Below are 20990 nucleotides of genomic sequence, written 5' to 3' on the forward strand. Positions count from 1 at the left end.
TTTTTTATTTTTTTTAAATATAATTTATTATCAGGTTAGCTAACATACAGTGTATAACAGTGTGCTCTTGGCTTTGGGAGTAGATTCCCATGATTCATCGCTTACATACAACACTCAGTGCTCATCCCAACAAGTGCCCTCCTCAATGCCCATCACCCATTTTCCCCTCTCCCCACACCCCCCCCCCATCAACCCTCAGTTTGTTCTCTGTATTTAGGAGTCTCTTATGGTTTGTCTCCCTCCCTCTCTAAACTATTTTTCCTCTTCCCTTTCCCCATGGTCTTAAGTTTCTCAAATTTCACATGAGTGAAAACATGATATCTGTCTTTCTCTTATTTCATTCAGCATGATACCCTCCAGCTCCATCCACATTGTTGCAAATGGCAAGATTTCATTCTTTCTCATTGCCAAGTAGTATTCCATTGTATATATAAACCACGTCTTCTTTATCCATTCATCAGTTGATGGACATTCAGGCTCTTTCCATTCCTCAAAAAACTAAAAACAGAACTACCCTACAACCCAGTAATAGCACTACCAGGAATTTATCCAAAGGATACAGGAGTGCTGATTCATAGGGGCACTTGTACCCCAATGTTTACAGCAGCGCTTTCAACAACAGCCACACTATGACGAATGTTTTAAACATTAAACCAGTCCCGGAATCTACCTTAAGGCCAAAGTTTCACTCTGAGGGAAGGAGTTGCTAGCTGTTGGCACAAACACCAGCTTTCTCTTCCTTGCCTCTCTGCAGTGAGGTGTGGCCATGTTAGCTAAGGGAGCATGAGGGGAAATGATAATGTGCTATTTCCAGATCACAGCTTTGATAAAAGCTTTCCCTTTTCTACTGACTGGGATATAAATACCTGTAAGGCCTTAGGACAGCCCTTCTCCAACAGGGTTCCTGTGCCATCAGGTTTTCACTGTATGCGATGAATGTGAAAATTGTCACCCGAACTGATTTCCTGAAACTTCTTTCTCTAGAGAACTCAGGGAAAGGCTGCTCTAGAGGATGACAGGGCTGAATGATCACAGGAAGCTGGGTCCCTGAGTAACTATGGAGAAATCCTAACATAAAGGAGAAATAAATGGGTCATGATAAATTTTGAGGTCTATTAGTTTCAGTAGCTAACATTACTCCAACAACAGATCACCCTCAACTGACTCCCTTAATGCAAATCTGTTGTTTACACCCACCCCCCTTTCAGTGATAAGGCACACAAATTGAATATCCATGCTTGTGTTTTCCTCCACACAGTACAAATGGTTTATGTAATTCTAATACAGTGGTGATTTTATGGTCAACACAAAGTGTAACTCTTAAGTTTTAATGAAAAAGAGTGTTAATTACAAATTCAATTACAATTTCAAGGAAAAAGATGTATCTATATGCCAACTTTACATACATACATACATACAGAAAAACTGGACTTTGAAGCGCTAACATTTCAAAGTGTTCAAAGTGTTCACCCACTCTACACAAACCTAGTATTGGGTTAATGCCGCTGATTTTAAAAATAGCAAGTGGATACGCTTTTCAGATGCAGAGCGTTGTCTTACATTTGTACCACTCACCACGGCTGTTACCATTCTTAGCACCTGGGGTCACCGGGATATAATCCAAAGCAAACTAGCCTAGAATTTTAGGGAAAAACACTTTTTAGGAACTTCATTACCTATTGTTTCCTTTCCTAAGAAGAAGCTGTCCCCACGCGCATGATTCTGAACAGCATGTTGATGTTGTTGCTTCGAATTGCATCCCGACAAGCAGTGATCACCTGGTTCTTTGGTTTTCCGACTGTGTGGGATGAAACATCTAATCAGTACAATCCAAAAGATCATTCAAAGTGACATTATAAATCAGAGGTCAGCTTTAAAACAGCATAAAACCAGGGAAGAAAAGAGATATATGGTGTGCAAATTTAACTGATTTATCTTACCACTCCCTAAAAAAGGTATCTTTGTGAGGGAATTTATCACAAACCACACCTACAGACCATCTACAACCTAGAAATGAAGTCAGTTCTATAGAAAAGAATCAAAGCTTCTATCTACCTAGCAAAGCTATCTACCTAGCAAAGGTTATTTCTAAAAGAAGGTCAAAGCACTGACCCAAACAGCAGATTTCAGGTCTAAATCTCTGGCTATATTTCGGCTGCTTTTGGTTTATTCTATTACTCTTTCTCTAAATTTTAAGTTGGATACTTAGCTCATTAATTTTCAGCCTCCCTTTTGAAAAAAATAGGTATATTTGAGGTTTTCCTTTGGGGTATATGTCGCTAGGTTTTTCTTGGAAGACACAGCAAGACCTAAGAAAAGGCGCTGAAAGTTTTCCTGCCTCTGAAGTCTGCAGACTGACTAAAGCCAAATAGGCCAGCCAAGGTCAAGTGGCTTCCACTGAGCTGAGTGTTACAGGTGTGCCGCTCTCGGCCCCAATATGAATTCTTGAAGCCACCACTACCTCTAATGGTTCTCACCCCAAAATCACAGACTACTTAGGGTGCTACAAAAAGAGACTTACCCCGCAAACGACCTGCTCTTTGAATGGCCTGATTTACTGCTTTGAGGTTCCCCAGTAGCTCTGTGTGATTGTTACAGCGAATTTTGTATCCATTTAGCAAGTCTTTATTAAGGTCGTACAGTTCCATGTAGCGATTCTTCATGGTTTTCCTGTGTAAATCAACATCAGTGTATGAACCTCATCATACCCCAATATGGCAGGCTTACATGAGAAAATCTGTAAACTTCTTACGTACATAAAGACACCAATTTTTTTAGCTTTGAAATGTTTGCTTTGACAACATTGAGAAAGTTTCCATCAACATATTCTATTTCCTCCAAATAAATGGAACACAAATGGCCTTTCTTGTTTATTGGTCCACGGTTTGTTTGAATTTAGGAACCAACAATTAATAAACGCCTGCTGGGTGGGGGAGTAAAGAAAAGTAGGCAAGGCAGTAAGCTGGCTTCACAGTTTCTGATTAACATTCATTGGGCAAAAGTGACCTTATTCTTAATATTTTTAGACAACTGGTAAATTCAACTGCAAATTTCATCAAGGTTTTAAAAACAAAGGCATAAAGGGGCGCTCATAAACTCATGAGCCGGTTCGTGAGTTCAAGCCCTGCATCGGGCTCTGTGCTGGCAGCTCAGAGCCTAGAGCTGCTTCAGATTCTGTCTCCCTCTCTCTCTCCCCTCCCTCACTTGTGCTGTCTCTCTCTCTCTCAAAAATAAATAAACATTAAATAAAATAAAAACTAAAAACAAAGGCATAATATTAAAACCACAATGAGATATTACTACACAATGAAAATGATTAAAATAAAATAAACTGATAAAGCCAAATGCTGATAAGGATGTGGAATGACTAGAACTCTCCTGCACTGCTGATGGGAATGCAAAATGTACAGCTACTTTGTGAAATGACTGCAAAGTTTCTTAGGAAGTTAAATATACACTTACCAAATGACCCAGAAATACCATTATCAAGTATTTACCCAAAATAAATGAAAACATGTCTATAAAAAAACTGTATGCAAATGTTTGTAGTAGCTTTATTCACAATCACTGAAGTATGGAACAACTCAAATGTCTATTAAGTGGTGAGTGGATAAACAAAATATGGTATATCAATTCAGTGGAACAGTACTATGTCCAGCAATAAAAAAAGAACAAATTACTGACACATGCAACAACATGGATCCATCTCAAAGGCATTAAGGTAAGTGGAAGAAGCCAGGCTCAAAAGGCCTATACTATATGATTCCATTTATGTGACATTTTGGAAAAGATAAAACCACAGGGAGAAAAATCAGATCAGTGATGGCCAGGGACTAGAGGTTAGGAGAGATACTGATGCAGAGAGACAAAAGGGCGATGGAAATATTCTACATCTTGACTGTGGTAGTAGCAACACGGTTATACGTGTTTCTCAAAATTTACTGGACTGTAAACCTTAAAAGGGTGAATTTTCTGTGTGGATATAGTAAATTATATATCAACTAAATTGGCTTTAAAACATAAAACAGATACATCTGAGAGCCTCTAAATGAAATATAAATAATTCAGCAAAAATGGAATTTAGAGGTTGGTGGTCACTTTCATCCATTTTAGCAGTCAAATGCCTAAGGCCAACAATAGCTCTCTGACTGGAAAAGAAAAAAAAAAGCCAGAGACAGAGTTAAACAGGGGCCCTAGAGGTAGCTGACCAGAAAAAGCAGAAACCTAATATACCTCAAAGAAAATAATGGGAAGAAAACAAATTACAAAGAGGCAAACCAGTCTCGATTTACAAAGGATGCAATTTTACATCTGGAAAAACTGTAACATAATTTAGTAAAGTAGTAGATTATCAAATCAATATACAAAAATCAACAGTGTTCATATACTCAAAAAAAATATATATATATAGGGGCACCTGGGTGGCTCATCAGTTAAGTGTCCAATTTGGGCTCAGGTCATGATTTCAGGTTCATGAGTTTGAGCCCTGCATCAGGCTCTGCGCTCTCAGCACAGAGCCTGCTTCAGATCCTTGTCTCCCAGTCTCCCTCCCTCCCCCCCCCCGCCCCTCCCTTGCTTGCTCTCTCTTCTCTCTCTCTCAAAAATAAACACTAAAAAAAAAACAACAAGATATAATGTGGAAGAAAGATCCTATTTACAACTGCAAAAATAAAATAGGCACAAACTTAACAAGAAAGTCTGATACCTATACGAAAGACCTACAACATGACTTGAACACATGAAGACAGACCGTGCTGTTAGTAAGACTGAACATCCTTGTAACAACGTCAGATCAAGTTAATAAACTTAACGTGATCCCAGTAAAAACACTTATCTTTTTTTTCTGGAGCTAAAAAACCTGGTGATAAAGTTCACTGGAAAAGACAAGCACAAGCAGCCAGGAAAACCATGAAAAGGAAGAGCAACCTAGCCATACCAGGTAACATACAAAGCACTTTCTACACAAAGTAAGGAAAAGAATGGCACTCCCAAATGAAGAGCAAGACAGACCAAGAAAACTGGATAGGAAATCCAGAAATAGACCCAAGTGCATGTGGAAACATGATGCATGATAAAGGTATCTCAAATCAGTGGGAAATGGACTTTTAAAGTAGGAGTATTGAAACAGTGCAGAAAAAGAGAAAACTGAACTTATCACTGTTATGCTGAAAACCAGGATAAACTCCAACCGAAACAGGGATTTAAATGTAAAAGAGGAAAACATACAGGTATTTAAAAAAATAGGTTAATTACTCTGAATTCGGTGTAGAAGTTTAAGGAAAAGACTAGCCAATTTGACTACATAAAATTTTCTTAAAACTTCTACGTGGCAAAACCAAAAATAAATTTTATTTTATTTTTTAAATAATATCCTTTATTTTAACCAGGGCACTTACGTATTTTTTTTCTGAGTTTTTTTTTTTTTTTTTTTTTAATGTTTAGTTTTGGGAGAGAGACAGCTTGAGTGGGGAGAGGCAGAGAGAGGGAGACACAGAATCCGAAGCAGGCTCCAGGCTCTGAGCTGTCCGCACAAAGCCCAACGTGGGGCTTGAACTCACAAACCATGAGATCATGACCTGAGCTGAAGCTGGACGCTTAACCCACTGAGCCAGCCACCCAGGCTCCCTAAAAATAAATTGTTAAAAATCTAATAAGCAAAGGACAAATACAAATGAAAACCTGGGGGAAAATATGCATTTCCTATCACAGATAAAGGATTAATAAACCTAATACATAAACAGACAAGATAAACAGTTCACACACAAAAAGAAAAGCCAATGGCCCTTAAAACAATGAAAAGGTGCTCAACACTGCTCGCAATAAAACAAATGAAAATTAAAACCACAATGAGACCACTTCTCACCCACTGAACTGGTAAAAACCCAAGAGTGTGCCAACATACTCCATTGGCAAGGCTGAAGAGAAACAGGCACTCTCATACATTACTTCTGAGAATGCAAAATGACAGAACACCTAATGGAAGAGAATTTGGCAATATCCTGCAAAATTCTGTACGCGTTTATCATTTATCCTGGCAATTCCATTTCAGGACTTGTTCCCAAAGGTATCTCGGCAAAAATATGAAAAGATAATATAACAAAGCTATGCGCTGCAACATTATCCATAAGAGCAAAAGAGCAATCTAAATGGAGGGAACTGGCTGAACAAACATCCAGAGCATGAGTGCTGCGCAGCCGTAAATACAATGAATAGTATTTCTGTGTGTGACTATGCAGTGAGCACCATATTTTTAATTGTAAAACACGAGGCGGGAAAGAGTAACATGCTATGATCTATCTATAGAGTGAGAAGATGAGCGTGTGTGTGTGTGTGTGTGTGTGTGTGTGTGTGTGTGTGTATTCAAATTTTGACTGGTTATTTATAGTGAAAGGGAGGGAATAGGATGAAGGTGACAGGAATGAGAAGTTGGACACTTTTTTAAATTTTTTAAATGTTTTTATTTTTGAGAGAGAGAGAAACAGAGCGCAAGCAGGGGAGGGGCAGAGAGAGGGAGACACCAAATCCAAAGCAGGCTCCAGGCTCTGAGCTGTCAGCACAGAGCCTGATGCGGGGCTCAAACTCGTGAGCCGCAAGATCATGACCTGAGCCAAAGTCAGACCCTGAGCCAACTGAGAAAAGTTAAGACTCTTCTGCATATTGTTTTATAGAGCTGACTCTATATAAAAGTTTTAATAAATGTGTAATAAAATTAAACCCAAAAGAAAAAAATGCCAATTCTCCCAAGACCAAAAGCAAAATGAACCAAATGAACCTAACTGTAGATAAATTTGTGGCATAACCAAAAAGGGGGGAAGTATTTCAGATACAATAACTTGACTAAAAATCCCTACTGGAATATACTCTAAAGACACAAAAAAAAAAACTAGAAAAAAAAGTTTTTACTGTTTTCAGCACTCATATTGTTGATGTTGATACTATTCATCAGCCACACTGGTATTATACTAGCAAACAGTCACGTTGATACTGGTTAGAACCAAGATTTTTCAATGTGAGAAAGAAGAGATATACCTTAAAATAAAAACTAAGAGCCCGTATTCATAAATCTGAAATGGAAACAGAATGAACTCATGATAGTCTCACAATAAAAATATATACATTTCCTGGTTCTACCCATTGAAAAGTCCAGAAACAGTAACCGCCCAGAGGGCAGTGCCCAATGGGCACCTTTCATGCACAGACTATAATCTCTAAATACCAATTCCCACTAAAAGTAACCAAGACTCCTTAAAGAAATGGCTGCTTCCAGATTCAGAAAGATGTACCAGATAAGCCTAAAATATTTTGTACAAGAAAACAAGGACCTAACAGAAAAATTGGCTATGTCCAAAGGTAGCTGTAGCCAACCTGAAAAGGTTTCCAGTGGCCTAAGACAGGACAATTTGGCCATTATACAGAGGAACTAAAATGGACTGAGCACGTTAAATATGTTAAAATATATGAGTTTATAAGGATTTAAAAATTTCACTGGTTAGCATAGAGATGCTAGAGAACCAACTCATTAGCTTAAAGCTGATAAATAATCCTTACAAACTGTACCTCAGGGAGCAAAATAATCATTAATTCGTAAGGGAATGTTATGCTTCATAGAAGTATTTTGCTAAAAATGAAGAAAAAAATAACAGAATTAGAATATCACTGTTTTGCAAACTCCTAAAGAAATAATGGATCTACATAATGATCATCAACGACTGGCAACAGAATAGAAAGAGACAACCAGGTATTATATGCTCCCACGTAGAAGTACACAACACCACTTATGAACTATTCTTGCCAAAAAGTTGAACCTGAGTCTAACCAACCCTCTGCATCTAACTACCATTTTGACAGAAATCCAGGGGACAAGAATACTACTAAACATTATCACAAGGAAGCAATCAGCAAAATCCAAAATGGGACACCACAGAAGAGGGAGAGGGCCGGGAAAAAGAATAAAAAAGAATAAGCAACATGTGGATTAAAAGAGACTTAATTTTTTTTTTTTTTAATGTTTATTTGTTTTTGAGAGGCAGAGAGAGACAGAGCGTGAGTGGGGGAGGGGCAGAGAGAGACAGAAACACAGAATCTGAAGCAGGCTCCAGGCTCTGAACTGTCAGCACAGAGCCCGATGCAGGGCTCGAACCCACAAACCCCAAGATCACGACCTGAGCTGAAGTCAGACACTTAACTGACTGAGCCACCCAGGTGCCCCTAAAAGAGACTTAATCTTTGGTCTTTGCTTGAACAAACCAATTTAAAACATACACACGTGTGCACGCGCGCTCACGTGCGACAACTGGGGAAATTAAACACTGACTAGGTTACTTTGTGATATTAAGAAATTATCTTACAGGGTGCTTGGGTGGCTCAGTCAGTTAAGCATCCAACTTCGGCTCAGGTCATGATCTCATGGCCTGTGAGTTGGAGCCCCGCATCTGGCTCTCTCTCAGAAATAAATAAAACATTAAAACAAAATAAAACAAGAAAAAAGAAATTATTTTACATTTTTCTAAATGTGATAATGGTATTGTGGTTAGTGTTTTTCAAAGGCTCACTGTCTGAAATATTTATGGCCGAAAGGATATGATGTCTGGAATTGGCTTCAAGATAGTCCAGTGCGTGGGAGAAGAAGAAGGTGAGCGCGGCGATAAAGCAGGATGGGCCAGGGGGTGACCAGGACTGAAGCCAGGTGGCGGGGGTAAAGGAAATCACTGTATTACCTCATCTACTTTTGTATGTGTCTGAAACTTTCAACAATGTTAATTCTTTTAAAAATCACCTACTTCTGAGCAACACCATTTTAACGTATGCCGATAATTCAGGCCTTTCAGGAAAAAGCCTAAGCGGCACCCTGGGTGAACCCTTGCCTCTAATGTACACAAACTTCATCCATCCCTGGTGTCTTACTCTATCCACCTCAGTACTTTAGTGCCGAGACAAATTCTGCAAGAAGCTAGACCTGCACATCTTTGTGGGTTTTTTTTTAACTGTTTTATTGTAAAATGTAAAACACATTCGGAATAGTTCACACAACAAATGTTTGTTAACCAGGTCCAGAAACAGAACATTGCCGCAACCCGGAAGCTTCCCGATGGGCTCTTTCTGAACACAGTCCCTCCTCCCCTGACAGAAAATACTGTCTTATGTGGTAATGTCTTCGCTACGTTTCCTTACATCTTCTTCACCTATGTATGCTTCCCACATGATACACTTTTTAGTGTCATCTGTTTCCAAAGTACATAAAAGGAAGCATTTTGTACACGTTCTTTTGAATCTTACTTCTTTCAATTTCCCTTACGCCTGTAAGATTTGTCCATGTTGTCATATGTCATGGAGACAGATGCCATATTTCATGGTACGACTATATTATAATTTAGCCATCACATTGTTGATGGTACTTTGTGGACTGTTTCCACTTTGGGATTCTTATGAGCAATGCCTCTGGAACATTCTCGTACAAACATCCTGGTGTATATGTGCAGAAGTGTTTCTAGGTTATAAACCGGGAGTAGAATTCCCGGGTCACAGGGAATACAAATATTCAACTTCACTGATGATGCCAAGTTATTTTTCAAAGTCACTGTACCAATGTGCACTCCTACCAGCAGCATTTGAGAGCTGTTACTCCGTATTGCTGACATTTTTAAACTCGCACCTGTCAGGTAAATACTCACATGTCCCTCATCAGACGCGCATCCTCAGCTCGGACCAGCAAACTTCGAATCAGGTTAGAATTATCGGCCATCTCCGCACTGAGCTTCTGATGCACTGAATGATATTCATCCACCTGGAGACCACGAACACTCAGGAATGAAAAAGACCTCACAGACTCCTTGAAAATTAGTCAGATTGAGAAGACACTACCTGCCACACACAGAGGCCCTTCTCTCTACCCTGTTCACCTACACCATCTCGACTCTCCCCCACGGTTTCACCTCACCAATGAATTATCAGTCTATACCACCTCCCGCACTCAAGATGACACTCCATCTGGACCTCTCCACCGGGAGCCCTAGCAACATGCATATTAACATTTGAGAGATCTGGGGTGAGAATGTGGTTATAACTGAGGACCAGTCACTATCCTTTTTTCTTTTTTTTCTTTTGGATTTGGGTTGTTGGAAACCAAAGAGCAAGGTGAATACAAGAGATAAGATGAGTGGCTAGCAAAGGAAGAGGTTAATATGACGTTTGTTTAACTGTAAACCAAACAAAGAAAGCAGGGTGGTCAGGAGCTAAACCCCTCACCTTTATAAAAGAAACCCTTTAACTAGTGGGCCCTCTCAAACTAATTCAACTGTAACAATTTTCAAAAATTCTTTAGAACATGGCTATCCAGGGGCGCCTGGGTGGCTCAGTCGGTTAAGCTTCCGACTTCGGCTCAGGTCATGATCTCGCGGTCCGGGAGTTCGAGCCCCGCGTCGGGCTCTGTGCTGACAGCTCAGAGCCTGGAGCCTGTTTCAGATTCTATGTCTCCCTCTCTCTCTGGCCCTCCCCCGTTCATGCTCTGTCTATCTCAAAAATAAATAAAAGTTTAAAAAAAAAAAAAAGAACATGGCTATCCTGTAACATACACACATTTGTGGTATCTCTCATCTTCCGAGACACATTTCAAATGTCATGAGACTACCACGTTCTCACAAATGCAGCCGCCGGGTGCCCTCACCTTAATTAGCACCTTTCGTAACTCCTCAAAGTAAACTGGGAAATCTGCTTCTACCTGAAGGTCTTCAAGAGCAAAAAATGATGCCATCGACTGGATGATGTCACCAGCCAAGTCGATATCATCAGTATTTACGGTGATCTATCCAGGGGAAAATAAGAGACAAGCTTAGCATCTTCAGATATTAAAGAGAAACTTAGCTAAAACACTACCTGAATTTCCCCATATTCAACACATTTATTGAACCTAAATTTATATGTGGTGATGAATCAGATAGGTGTTAGCCCTGAAGGAAATTATAAATTTTAGCAGCAGGCTAAAAGATCAATCCTCTGGCCTTCTAGACTAAACAACAAAATCATTCAAACGTTGAAAATGTTTTTTGTTCACCTCCGTATCCCCAATCCTTCCCAAATTAGACAAGGAAGTGCTGAAGGGAAGGATGGAGGAAGACAGAAAACCACCTTCTAGATTATACCCCAGTGTCTAAAACGATTGACACTTTTAACACTAACAGACTACGTTGAAACATGCAGTTTTACAACCTTGATATCGCCACCCACCTCACTTTGCACTGAATGGTAAACATTACACAGGAAATCTATGCCTGTGACAGTAAACGTTACCTCTCCACTAAGCTTGATTTTTATATACAGCTGGCCACCATTCCGTAAGGACGTGAAACACACTTGAAATGGAGCATTTTGAATGTTAGTGTCTTCTGGTAACAGAAAGTTCTGGTTGAGCCATATAACAACCTTAAAAATGAATAGGATGAAATGAACTGCCATTTTTAAAGTCCAGTCATTCTTAAGAATTACCTTTCTTTCTAGATTTACTGCTTGTTTAAAAACAATTATACTTCACACCCCCTCCCACCAAGAAAACACTAATCACATTCCTTTTTCCCACCTCATACATGATCTTAAGTAACATTCATAATTATGTTTGGCCCCACAGCATGCATGACTTTATAGCATTTTCAGTGTAGACATAATCTTATATGGATTGTAGAAACAACTGGGTATGGTGCTAAGCCTGTTTACACTGTAGCTCTTCTGTGGCTATACTCTTGATGATGTAGTCTGCTTAAAACTATTCCACTCTATCCTTTAAAAAAAAAGGTAAATGAAGTATGCATGCACACACACAGCACAGACACAGAGATACAGCCACGTAAGTAAAAAATAAGTTTTAATATTCGTAACAATAATGGTGAGCAGCAGCATGTAAAATGCAGCGGTATTCCTTCACCAGCTGAGGTTATGCATAACCCTAATATAAAAGTGCATCCTAGCTCTGTAGTCTTAGTGGCCAAAACCAGAAGTTGACAATTTATCCGTTAAACACATTTATGTAATTTTTTGTCATAATAAGATCATCAGACTAAAACCAGGAAATAACCATCTTAAACTTACATAGCCTTCATTTATTATTTTTGGAAGATTTCAAATTAGGGAAGTAAAGGTCATGGGAACCTTGACCACATAAGAACCTAAGAATCTACATGACTAAAAAGCCTCCCTAAGATTTCCGGAGTCCAGCCGAGGTTAAAGGCCACTGGCATTAGTCCCTTACACTTTACAAGGTAGTGTCACACCAAATATGTGATCTGCAGGGGCCCCCTGTGAGGCGGGACTAGCCTCACTTACAGATAAGGGAACTGAGGCTCAGACGGGTGAGGGCTGACAGCACTAAGAAAATCACCAAAATTTAACTAGTTAAGGTAGCATCTGAATCCAGAATGTTCTCAGCTCAAACTCCCACCCTCTTTCCAATTCGAAGCAGGTTCCTCCTGAAACACTGGGTCAGGACAAGTACACCAAGGCCATGACAGCAAAAAGACACCAATTAAAAGCTGGTAAGAATTTATCTGCAACTAAAGACTGCTCACGTAAATAAGGTGGTGTATTTTTTCAAAGTGAGAGAAGAGATTTTCACAGTGTTTTGGTCACAGGTTATAAGCCAACACCAAACTCCCCTGCCTCTTTCATGTCGTAATTACTGCTACCAAATAACTCATTCATGCAATTTCCCCTTCTAAGTAACATCCAAAGGATGCTGAAGGGGCAACAATATTGAAAGAAAAAAGTCAGACACTCACCCTCTGTGCCCGTTCCGCAAGGATAAAGTTGACGTAGCTGAGTGGCTCGGTGGCAGAGTGGGGGGCAGTCAGCGCATACATGGAGAAGCGGGGGAGCTGTCTTGTCAATTCAAACACATGAAACTGGGTGCTGTGGTCAACCAAAGCAACACGAGATGAGAAATATGCTGCATGGAATATTACTTCAAAATGCAAGGCCCAGATAACAACTATAAAATCACTAACTGGGTCATTGAGTTGTTATTCATGGGTTTTACTGAAGGGAAAAAAAAAACAAAACAAAAAACTTGACGATCAAGTACTACGGTGATGGGGTTTGGGATCAGAGACAACATGAGTCTTATACATATATACATACACGCACCAAGGGTTTAAAACACCCTAAAAGAAATGTGAAATGACTTTTATCTTCCACAAATGTAGCGATATTCCTTCACTAGCTGAGGTTATACATAACCCTAATATGAAAGCGCATCCTAACTCTGTAGTCTTAGTGGCCAAAACCAGAAGTTGAAAATTCATCAGTTAAACATATTTTTGTAACTTTTGTCATTATAAGATCACCAGACTAAAACCAGGAAACAACCATCTTAAAGTTACATAGCCTTCATTTTTTATCTTTGAAAGATTTCAAATTAGGGAAGAAAAGGTCATGGGAAATCTTGGTTAGGTGGGTAGAATCATCAAAATGGCGCCCCCAAAATCCACGGCATGGTAGGAAATCCACCCATCTTGCCTCCCTCTAAGTGCTGGCTGGACACAAAGGGTCACCTGCTTCTGTAACCCACGAAGGTTTTCAAGTGCAGATCCACAGGGACATCTTTGGGAGGTGTCACTGGGATGCGGATGGAGCTGGAAAGGCTGTGAATGCTGGGGTGTACCACGTGGCTTTCACCCAGGAAGATTCCCTCGGCAAAAATCAACACTGCTCGGATGATGGTGTCTGCCGGGAAGAGAGAAAACGGCAGTTCCAGAACCACTCCCAGGAGGCACAGGCGTCCACAGGTGCCAGCTCCAAGTAACTCCTTACCGTTAGAGGTGGAAATGCACAGTTCCACGTGAGCAGGCTGGGTCTCATGCCCCAGACTGACTGAGAGGGCGGTGTGCAGCTTGGTGTTGGCTGGGATGACGCCCCGAGGCCCATCAGCCTCGTTCAGTGGACTCAATTCAGCCTACGAAACATCCGACTTCCGACTCAGTCACCGAAACAGTGAACTAATGTCAATTTTAAATCATATGGTTATTTGGCTTCAAAAACCAACTCCCTGGGGTGCCAGGGTGGCTCAATTGGTTAAGTGCCCAACTCTTGATCTGGGCTTAGGTCATGATCTCACACTTCATGGGATCAAGGCCCCTATGGGGCTCTAAGCTGATAGTGCAGAGCCTACTTGAGATTCTCTCTCTCTCTCTCTCTCTCTCTCTCTCTCTCTGTGCTCCTCCCCCACTTGCATGCTCTCTCAAAACAAATAAATAAAAACTTTAAAAAAAAGACCAACTCCCAATCATCTGATATTAATCCCATTCTTTAGAATTCAGAGGACTCACCTCCTTGGCACTCCCTCACTCTACCCGGCCTCTTCCCAAGGAAAAATACCCCGTCCTTTCCTGTGGGTAGGGCCCGCTGTTCCCCACCGTGCCTTTCACAAGTTTTTTTGGTGTTGTTCTTTTAAAGTAGCAAAACAAATTCACTTAGTGTAATAAATTCAAATACAGTCACACATGACAGGACAAATTAAAGTCTGGCTTCCTAGCTTATCTTCCAGCCAACTTGGTACGCACACACGCACGCACACAAACACACACGTGGAAGCGCACTCACAGAGGTTTGGCACTTGTCACCTTTTTGTTATTTACTTTTGAAAAAGATGACAGATATTCTGTACATACTGTTCTTGCACTCTTTCAGTCAGTAATGCCACAGATACCCTTCCATATCAGTCCGAGTACATATACTTGATTCTTCCAGGCTGCTGAACAGCCCCGAGCACACGCCCCACGACTGGTCAACATTTCTGTTGCTTCCAACCATTCACTACCACAGACAGTGCTGCAGTAAAGGTCTTTGAGGGCTTGTGCAAGTATTTCTATAGTTTAGGTGCACGGCGGTGGGACTTCCAGATTCAAGGATACGCACCCTCTCAACTGTGACCCCAGCACAAAGGCTGAGGCCGTCCGTGCTTCTGCCAGTGGGCAGGAGGCAGTCCCGCTGGGCACATGCTATACTCCGTCTTCTTCCACATTTGCCATCCCCAACTTTTCACATGACATGTCCCCTTCAGCATGGGGGCCTACCTTGGCATTTTCCTCATAGTTACGGAGTTCCAGCAACAGATTCTGTTTTTTCTGACTCAGCTCTCGGACTAGGTCCTGCTCTGTGCTGGTGTCCATGAGGTTGCCTCTCATCTCGGCTGTGCCTGGCAGGTAGCCCCGGACTGAACAAAAGAAAAAAAAACCCTCACCAGATTGAGGAATACCCCAGCATAGCCAGGCCTACTTTCAAATCATCAGTTGTCTGATCTTAAAAACCAAAAACCTAAGTTCTCATCTCCTCAACTTGGTGAATTTATTAGGAGGAGAGGGTATCAATACAAACACTGTATACACGAATTTCCTGGCATTCTGACCCAATCAAATTGAAAACCTGGCTTTCTGAGGCTTTTTCCCGTCCCAATTTACTTTCCCCATCCACGGAGCAGCAGATTAGCTGTGTGTGACCGTCCATCCGGTAATCTCCCTCCAGCACACCGGCAACTGCAGAAGAAAAGTTGTCTTTAAAGATGACCTCCCCAGTTCGGTCACTTCTAGCATCGACCTAAAAATAAAGCAAGAACTTGAAAAATAGCTTATGCTGTAGCTTAAAACACACACACACACACACACACACACACACACACACACAATTTTAAAGTTAAAGTCAGCTTTAAAGGTCAGCTCGTCTAGCAGTTTTTCAAGAGTGCTCCATGGAGCCCTGTGGCCTCTCAGGAGGCACCTTATGACCACTGGGGCCAAGGGGACAATAAGGGGACACAACCAGCTGTACTTTCTTCTTTTTAAATGAAAGCTGTTTTACATATTGGCCTTTATATGATATTTCATTTGGAGGAATGGGTTGGCAGTACATATCCACTTACTATCTGTGGGAACTTGGGAATGCCCCTTAACCATTCTGTGCTTGGTCTCCTCATCTGGAGGTCAAGAACAAGCAGAACCTGAGGGAAATAACTGTACCTACACCCCACAGGGCTGGAATGAGGCCTAAAGACGTTAACACACATAAAGCACTTAGAACAGGGTCTGCACATAGACATATACAGGAAACATTAGTTCTACGTAAAAGCTTTGTCTTTATCGTGTATGTGTATGTGTATAAAATATATCTACATCTAAAGTTTGAAAAACACCAAGCTAACTTAACCTTCCATCATATAACCTTTTATAATAACCGATTTTAAGAGTCACTCTTCCAGGGCACCTGGGTGGCTCAGTTGGTTAAGCATCCAACTTCGGCTCAGGTCACGATCTCACGGCTCATGAGCTCTAGCCCCGCATCAGGCTCTATGCTGACAGCTCAGAGCCTGGAACCTGCTTCAGATTCTGTGTCTCCCTGTCTCTATCTCTGCCCCTCCCCCACTCACACTGTAATATAAATAAACACTTTTTTAAAAAGCTACTCTTCCACATAAAAACTATTGGGATGCCCTAGACAGCCCTCCTATCCTGAGTCTCCTCTTCCCAAGAAAGGCAAATAAATAAATGATCAGAAAGCAATGCACCTAAAAAACAATGAAGGATAACTGCTTAAAATGTTGACTTTTGTTTCAAGCAAGAACACAAAATAAAAGGGTGGCTACAGAAAATCTGGTAGAGCGATCATTTCAAATAGCCAATGCCATTCACCATTTTTGTCTTTTCGCAAACATTCTTCTGGGCAAAACTTTGCAACAACAACAACAACAAAATAAGGTCATTTAGGTCACAGCTTACTACTAGCTCCTATCCCTTGCCTATGGAATGTCACAATCAAATATCCATGCTCTTAATAACACCAACATGTAAGCCTGAAAACTATCAATGCTAAAACCTGTGAAGCAATTTACCAAAGCCCTTAGCACATTAACCTAACCCTAGAATCCCCTGGCCAGCTTAGTCAGTGGAGCATGCAACTCTAGATCTCTGAGTCATGAGTCCAAGCCCCATGCTGGGTGTAGAGATTACTTTAAAAAATAAATAAATAACCCTCTCAGATTGAACTGAATTTGCTTCTGCATTTCTGCAATGTTTTACAAATAAGAGGGTTCATTGACTAACTAAGAAGCAAGGCTACAAATTAATATTTCTCTGGATGTTCTGCTCTTTTGCTTTATCCAACAGGGAGGTTTTGCCCTGGGGGAGAGAATGGCCCTCCAAGCCTACGAATGACCTACAAAAGGTTAAAGTTAATTGACTGGCTGCAGTCATCTAGTATTTCTGCACCTGAATTCACATGCTGGGTCTGTATATGTTCCTTTTGGCAGTGTAGATATTAGTTTTTCTACTTATATAATGAACTGCGTTCATTTTCTTATCTTTTTTTATGGTCTGGAAGAGATTATATCATAGAAATCCCTTAAAATTTTGAAAACATTTAACTCTAAAAACATCTAGGTCCAGAATCATATTTGAAGGAAACTTTTTTTTAAAAGGCAACTTCTGAAAACTTCTCAAGTCTAGTAGTTACTAATTCTTGAATTAATCATAATAATTTATATTCCCGCAGAATATGATCCAATACAAATAAGATGTTCACATTTCTTTTTATTTTAATGTTTATTTGAAAGAGAGAGAGAGAGAGAGAGACAGCGAGCAAGCACGAGTGGAGGAGGGGCAGACAGAGAGGGAGACACAGAATCCGAAGCAGGCTCCAGGCTCTGAACTGTCAGCATAGAGCCCGATGTGGGGCTCGAACTCACGAACCATGATATCATGACCTGAGCCAAAGTCGGATGCTCGACCGACTGAGCCACTCAGGCACCCCAAGATGTCACATTTCTTACTAAGGAACACCACAGTCTTCCCTTATAATTTTTATATGACCATACCAAAGGAAAACCAATTAAAGAAGCAGAAACCAACATAAGGGTCTCATAGAACTATTCTTCATGCAACACCAAAGGAAGGTTATAAGGTACTGGCCAAAAGCAAAGACAAATCAGAGAAGAGAAGGCAGGAATTAGCTGATCTCCTTCAGGCGATCCAGCACTATCAGACAAGAAAGCTAGGGCAAATGGTACCCATGGAGATCTGGCAGCTACTTAGGCAGCTTCTAACAAGACAATCCTGACTTGCCAGAAGTCTGTAGAAAATACTGATTTGAACTTAAAAAAGGAAAGAAAGCAAAAAGATTTTGAATTTCATATCTGGAAAGACAATATGATATCATGATTCTTCCCACTAAGTCCAAGTTTTCAGTCTTAAAGTTTTATTACAGAAGAGCCCTACGAGTCCTTTTTTTTTTTTTTTTTTTAGTAGCCTACACCTAGATCAACCTGATTAAATTGCTTCTCATTCCTTCAAGGAAGAGATTTAAAAATATCTTCCTGAAAATTTTCTCCCAAACAGGGCCTTAAAGACTAAAAGTCCACACTCACTCACTCTGCAGTATTGACACTACACCAGGAAGAAAAAATGTACAAACATTATGAAGTTAAATCTGAAAAGTACAGCAAAGGGGGGCAAGTCCGTATTTTCATGTTACTGACGCTGAGTCCTGCAGCAAATAGATCTCAGACAACCAGTCCTCTGAATTATACCTGAACTCTGTGCTTAGACTTACCTTCCCATTGGACCAGCCAGTTATCAGTTCACACACTCCATCAGAATTAAGGTCGAAAGCATGAATGCTCATGGCATGATTTTTGGACTGAAAAGGAATTTCAATAATTAGTGCAGAAGTCTCTCAATATGTCTAAAAGCCCTGAATATTGGAGGCTGAATTATACTAACTTTAATTCTCCAGTATCGGGCTGTTTTGTCGTAAACTCCAACTGTGCCATTGGAAAGGGCATAACCAAATCGACTACCATACATGGAGCAAAGAGAGGTGATTATCTGCAAGAGATAACACACAAAAACACAACATCTTTTCATTAAAGTTCAATTCCATGTGGAGTATGGCTTTATAAAATCGCATGCCTTGCTACTGAGTATGTTAAAATTAGATTTAAATCTGTTAGAGGGGAATGTATTTCTCTTCTCTATGATCCATGTCATCTATTTCAGAGTTGGGTTATGAGAATTAAATTAACTCATAAAGTTTGTTATTTTAAATCAAACTTATGTGGCAAGTTTTGGCAAATTGTTTAAAAAAACACCAATAAAATTGAGCAATTGAGGATGAAATAGAGTATACAGGATATAGAAAATATACAACAGACATTGTTATACACACTAACTCAAAACGTTTTAATGATTGTTCCAGTTTCCTTAACTTACCATATCCTACAGTTTAAATTTTAAAGACTTGCCAGCACACCTGGCTGGCTCCATGGGAGCATGTGACTCTTGCTTATCTCAGGGTCATGAGTTTGTGCCCCACAGTGGGCAGAGAGATCATGTAAATAATAAAAAATAAAAATAAAAAATAAACAGACTTGTCGGGGCGCCTGGGTGGCTCAGTCAGTTAAGCGTCCGACTCTTGTGTTTGGCTCGGGTCACGATCTCACAGTTCATGAGTTTGAGCCCCGCATCCGGGCTCTGCACTGACGGTGCAGAGCCTGTATGGGATTGTCTCTCTGTTCCTCCCGGCTTGTGCTCTCTCTCTCCCTCTCAAAAATAAATAAATTAACTTAAAAATAAAATAAAATAAAAAGACTCGTAAAACCCACAGTTGAATATCTTTCATGTACATGCTTTTCTATGACATAATTTCCTATTTGCTACAGGTGAAAGATGTTTTTTAGAAGAAAACATTATCTTTTGAAAAGTACAAACCCAAGCACCTGGATTTGTGACTGTTGTGCTGTACAAAATGTGTGCATCATACAGAAATATTTACAGGACTGTTTGGGGATTTAATATGCTTAAAAGGATAAAATTTTAGAGACTGAATAAAATTATCCTTTATTTAAAGTTAAAACCAAAACTTAACGATATCTCTGCTCCTGCAGACCCACTTTCTAATTCTGACACTAATACCAGAGATATTAAGAAATAAATTGTATAAAGCAGAGAATAGTTATATAATTTCCTCCACACCTACAGCTTTTCTACAAAACCACCCACTTCACTTAACTCTGAGTACAAAGTGCTGTGTAGGACTCCAGAATTATTTCGCTCAAGGCATTCTTTTGGCAATACTCAGTACTATCCAACTGCCAAATGAATTATAATTTTGCTGATCTGCTAAACAGCGTTTGAGCTAAGAGCAAAATCCAACCGAAAGGGCAGGAAAATGGCCCTGAAATGAACAATTTTATAAAGTTCACATTTTCATAACCTTAGCCCCAGACTCCGTGGGACCTTTAGTCCTTTATTAGTTCACTAGTTTCTCTCTTTCATGGACCAGGGGACCAACAGTCACCTCAAATCCCTAGCTCTATTTCATGTTCTCCTGTCCTTTTCTAGGATTTAGGAAAAAGGTATTTCCAAAGAATGCACCTTCCTCACATGTAGCATTGACAATAAACAGAAATCCAACAAAATCTGAATGATTCCCACCCAATAGGAAAAGATTTACTACAAATTTGAATGAAAGAAAAACGATAATGTAAGACACAGCATCTACTGACAGGTGACTCTCAAGTTGGCTTTTTTTGGGGGGGTGGGGGGCGGTAGGAAGTGGCAAACCCCGTTAAGAACCTAACGAAAGCTAAGGATTCTCTCTTCAAAAAAATCACACATTAAGCACATACACTTAAACAGAACCTCCTAACTTTCAATAGGGTCATTTCTCTACCTATAACTAGCAGTTTATAATTATAATAACTGTGAATATATAAATTACTTTTTTTTAAGTTTTTTTTAATGTTTTTATTTATTTTTGAGACAGACAGAGACAGAGCATGAATGGGGAAGGGTCAGAGAGAGAGGAAGACACAGAATTCGAAGCAGGCTCCAGGCACTGAGCTGTCAGCACAGAGCCCGACACGGGGCTTGAACTCACGGAGTGTAAGATCATGACCTGAGCTGAAGTCGGACGCTAAACCGACTGAGCCACCCAGGCGCCCCAATAACTGTGAATATATACAA

At 40.3% G+C, this 20990-nt stretch overlaps 1 protein-coding gene across 3 annotated transcripts in view; it reads right to left on the minus strand.

The window, feature by feature from the left end:
* Positions 1-560: 560 nt before the first annotated feature.
* Positions 561-20990, minus strand: part of BBS2 (Bardet-Biedl syndrome 2) — a 34200-nt gene continuing 13770 nt past the window's right edge. For 2 of the 3 annotated variants that reach the window (XM_045442807.1, XM_045442805.1), the window contains exons 6-17: positions 18747-18851; positions 18577-18663; positions 15441-15576; positions 15057-15196; positions 13795-13936; positions 13536-13707; positions 12765-12894; positions 11287-11418; positions 10664-10801; positions 9672-9784; positions 2522-2670; positions 1313-1798 (exon numbers count right to left, since the gene is read on the minus strand). In XM_045442807.1, coding sequence (XP_045298763.1) covers positions 1692-1798; positions 2522-2670; positions 9672-9784; positions 10664-10801; positions 11287-11418; positions 12765-12894; positions 13536-13707; positions 13795-13936; positions 15057-15196; positions 15441-15576; positions 18577-18663; positions 18747-18851 — 1551 coding nt within the window. In that variant the 3' untranslated portion in view covers positions 1313-1691. Of the gene's footprint in view, positions 1069-1312; positions 1799-2521; positions 2671-9671; positions 9785-10663; positions 10802-11286; positions 11419-12764; positions 12895-13535; positions 13708-13794; positions 13937-15056; positions 15197-15440; positions 15577-18576; positions 18664-18746; positions 18852-20990 lie in introns of those variants that run through there. The other variant, XM_045442806.1, reaches the window with a different exon arrangement.

This window comes from Leopardus geoffroyi, chromosome E2 (genome assembly GCF_018350155.1).
Source record: "Leopardus geoffroyi isolate Oge1 chromosome E2, O.geoffroyi_Oge1_pat1.0, whole genome shotgun sequence".
Taxonomy (NCBI): domain Eukaryota; kingdom Metazoa; phylum Chordata; class Mammalia; order Carnivora; family Felidae; genus Leopardus; species Leopardus geoffroyi.